Source organism: Lutjanus erythropterus, chromosome 20, assembly GCF_056507025.1.
Source record: "Lutjanus erythropterus isolate fLutEry1 chromosome 20, fLutEry1.hap2, whole genome shotgun sequence".
In the NCBI taxonomy this organism is placed as follows: Eukaryota; Metazoa; Chordata; class Actinopteri; order Lutjaniformes; family Lutjanidae; genus Lutjanus; species Lutjanus erythropterus.
The window spans coordinates 32304999-32309315 of NC_139336.1; the positions used below are offsets into that span (position 1 = coordinate 32304999).

At 44.0% G+C, this 4317-nt stretch overlaps 1 protein-coding gene across 1 annotated transcript; it reads right to left on the reverse strand.

Annotated features, from left to right (window-relative positions):
• Window positions 1-498: 498 nt before the first annotated feature.
• Window positions 499-3986, reverse strand: purbb (purine-rich element binding protein Bb). The gene has a single exon (XM_084745801.1). It carries the CDS (start codon window positions 3939-3941, stop codon window positions 3021-3023), a length of 921 nt encoding a protein of 306 aa, XP_084601927.1. The 5' UTR covers window positions 3942-3986; the 3' UTR covers window positions 499-3020.
• Between the last annotated feature and the right edge of the window lie 331 nt (window positions 3987-4317).

The window sequence follows — 4317 nt, forward strand, 5'->3', positions numbered from 1 at the left end:
ATACAGTCACAAAGTGGTTGTTGCATTTAAAGTTGGTTTACTGAAGGAAGTGTTATACTTTCACTTTAAGATATTTTTTTAAGTCTTGAAATTCCTTTTTCCTAATACATTTTCTTTTAAAAGTATTTCTAAATATCATTTTGCCAGTTTGTTCACAAATATTTTTCCTATAATCTCATTTTAGTGTAGTTATTTTCTTGAAAACAAAATTAAATCAAACCACAAACTGGCGACACACAATGATGCTGATAACGAGGATAATATTTTGATAACTGATTAATTGTTTCAGTAATTTATTGAGTAAAAACAGCAAAATTTCTCCGGTTCCAGCGTCTCAAATGTGAGAATTTACTGCTTTTCTCTGTTTTATGTCAGCGTAAACTGAATCTCTTTGGGTTTCAAACAAAGAACAAGCCATATAAAGACACGAGCTTTGACTGTGACAGCCATGTTTCACCATTTTAAAAAGTAGGTCAATCAAATAAAGAAAATAATCACTGTGGGACAAATAGATTATCTTTATGAAAACAGGGATTTAAAAATATACAGTCACAACATGTTATTGCATTTAAAGTTGTTTTAATTAAGGAAGTGTTATACTTTCACTCTAGGAAAAAACAAAATAATTTGGAGGTTTGAGTCACAACGTTGTTTTAAGAAATTAACCTTTTTTTTTATTTTTAGTCTTGAAATTCCTTTTACATAATACATTTTCCTTTATAAGTATTTCAAAATATCTTTTTGCTGGTTTGTTCGGTAATATTTTTCCTATAATCTCATTTCAATATAGTTCTCTTTTTGAAAACAAAAATTAAAACAAAACAAAACAAAAAGAAAACATCCATCAGTGTGTTTCTGTCCAGGGTCTTCACGTGTTGGAAGATGTTGTAAGTTACGTCAGAAAAGTGGCCTGCGGCTGGTCCAGCTTCGACCACGAGAGAGAGAGAGAGAGAGAGAGAAAGAGAGAGAGAGAGAGAGAGAGAGAGAAAGCAAGAGAAAAAGAGAGCGAGAGAGAAAAAGAGAGAGGCTCATGGGAAATCTCATCACTGATGCTGCTCTGCAGTCCGGCAGAGAAGCGTCACTGTATCTGAGGCAGCACTCCCGGCGTCGCCGCTGCCAGATATTTGGACCCTTGTTGTGGCACGTGGGAGGTAAAAGTCCCACGTATGTTGTCCCTGGTGGTGGTGGTGGTGGTGGTGTTGGTGGGGACAGTAAAGACAGTCCTCTCCCCACTTTGTCGGCCTCCCTAGCTGTCGTTCCCAAACACCAGGGATGCTCACACTGCTCTTCCTCGTCCTGAATCTTTCTGAAAGCGCTTCGACGATACAGCCGAGGTCGTATGTATAACATAAAACCAGCTACGACTGGAGTCAAAGCTTTAGTTTAGTCTGCGCGTGGCCCTTGTTGTTTGGGCTTAAAGATAATCCTCTCAGTAACTTCCCCTAACATTTTTGGGTAATCTTTTCGATTAACTGCCTGCTGCTGCTGCTGCTGCTGCTGTTGTTTGACAGCTCTCCATCTGCTGCTGCTGCTGCTGTTCCACAGAGTGACAGCAGCAGCGTTTCCATACATTCCTCTCAGGTTCATCATCTGACTTGACTTGCAAAAAATCCCACAAAAACTGCCCACCGAGGAGAGACCTGGACTGGAACAGGAATACAATGGATGCTAGTTCTCTCCTTTAGGAAAACATCTTAAACAGGTTGACTCCTCACTCAACTAGGGCTGGGTATCAGTGCGCCGTACCTTTAAAAAGGTATCGACCAAAATAACCCAGTACCAAAGAGACTTCTCCGGTCAAACGATGCGTGTATTGGATCGTTTTTGCACCCAGATTTAGAGAAAAATAACTCTGTTTCTTTGTTTTAATGCGACGTGTGATTGGCCGTCTACCGCAGCAGCTACAACCCAAGTCGAGCGTGGTGTGTTTGGTGCCAAAATGCCACCAAAACATCCAAAATTACGAAAACAAAGGTATCAAATGAAGCAATCTACTGCAGCCATTCCCAAACTTGCCACAGCAAAATCTTTTTAAATCTGAAAAATCACAACTCTGATCAACACACGAGATATTAATAAAGACTAGTGTTAATGTGACTGATCCCTGTTAAACTGGGTCAGATAAATGAAGAATAACACATTATTTAAATCTCATGGTTGCATTTTCTTTTAAAAAAAATTCATTTCAAACTTTTAAATTGAAACTTAAAAATGTTTCATTTATTTAATTTTCATGACCCACACTTTGGGAATCACTGCTCTGCTGGTCTCACTTTAAGGGTTCTGGTATCAGGGCTGCGAAACTAATTGCAATATTGTCGAAATCGCAGTATGGCTAAGTGCAATATCCAGATCGCAGAACCAAAAGGAAACCAGAATTGTTTGAAAAAGGAAAAATGTGTGAGAAAACAGCATTTTAATGAGGTATTGTAGTGCTGCAGAGATGTCCTGGACTAAAAATCTCAGTAAAAGTGAAAACTGTAACACGAAAAAATCGTACTAATCGTATCGCATGTCGCGATCGCAATATGACCTGGTACTGGCAACATGTTTATTTTAAACGATACCCAGCCCTATACGCCTCACTCTTTAAATATAAACTATGTTGCAAATAGGAAAAGCATTCATTGGCTTTGTTTATAAAAACCAATCTGCTGGTTTAAGTATGATCTCTCTTTCCTCTTTTTTTCTTCTTTTTCTTTTTTACAATAAAGCATAACTCACTCTTTTTTCTCAGACAGCCTCATTTGGAGCTGAATTTATCTCATTTAAGTCCTTTTTTTTTCACTTGCACACAACCACTCCAACCCCCTCAACCCTACAAACTTTAGGATAATACACCAATAATTTCCCTGCACATGTACTTTTTTTAAACGCCACGATACTTTAGTAGGCTATTACAGCACGATTTGTCATGCACTTCTTTATCTGTCTTTTTTTTTAATTATTCAAAATACCCCTATATTGCAGATCTCGACTAACAGCTGTTTTTTTTTTTTTTTCTCATGTAATTTTTCCTCTCAGTCGTCATCCACGTCATCTCCCTCGGACTCATCTCTCCTCTCGTACATTTTATCCCTCTGCCTCTCCTGGATCTCCTTCATCTCCTCGGCGTATCTGCAGAAAGCTCCCCCGAACTTGCTCCAGGCTTTGAAGGGGATGGTGATAGAGTTCCTGTAGCTGGGCTTGACCTCGCTCACGCGCAGGAACACCCCGTATTTGTTGGACCCCACGTCGAAAAAGAATCGTTTGGAGTCCACCATGATGGAGGTGCCCTCGGGGAGCTCGCTGTAGCCCCCGGCGGCCATGCCCCCGGTCAGCTCCTCGTCGTCTCCCCCGTAGTCGTCTATGAGCTTAGCGAGGGCGTCTCTGAACTCTATGAGCCCCTGGGCAGGAAGGGCTATGGTCTGGCCGGCCAGCATGCCGCCCACCGGGCCCCCAACTCCAAAGCCAGGTCCGCGGTTTACGGTCTGCCGAATACGCAGGAACCTCCCCCGCTGGTTCTCCTTCAAGTCCAGGTAGTACTTGCGGTTTTCCCGGACGAGAAACTCGCTCTTGAGAGCTCGCCTGGGCCCGCCGTCCTCGCTCATACTAGCCTGGGCTATCTGCTCCGGACTGCTAGGCCCCAGCTGGGCGTAGTGCTCGATGAAATCCCCGAGGTAGTCGCGGAACTCCGCCGCCACTGACAGCGAGAGGGTCAAGCGACTTTTGGAGCCCCCGGCCCCCACCTCGGCTATTTTGATGAACCTGCCCTTGCTGTTCTGCTTGACGTCCAGGTAGAAGCGCTTGTTCTGGATGTCGAGGCGCTTGGACGCCAGCTCCTGGGTCTCCTGGTCCCTCTGGAAGTGCTGGAAGCCGCCTCCGCCACCTCCACCTCCTCCCCCGCTGCTACCACCGCGCTCACTCCCGCTGTCTCCATCCGCCATCTTCAGCTCCACCATTCGGCTTCTGCCCCTCTCTCCTGCGTAGCTGCTTTCTGCGTGCACTCGGCCAGCGCGCGCCCCCTTCACGCTCATCACGGGTGCTCTTCGGGGAGCGTTCTGATTGGCCCGCACGCCTGCCACTTCCGCGAGTTCACACGGTTACCGCTTTCCCATTGGTCGGCTGATTTTGTCCGTCACGCCCACATGTGGGATCTCTCTTCAGCCATTGGTTCAGAGCGGGGTTCCGTTTGCGTACTTCTTGTTTCTCCCACTGTTGTGAAATCTTCCTGTTTTTATGACATAATATGTTGAAAATTATGTTTTTTAAATGTTTTGGCTTCAGCTGGGAAAATGTTTCGACATACTTTGTTTTTCTCCACACTGTAATGAGGTC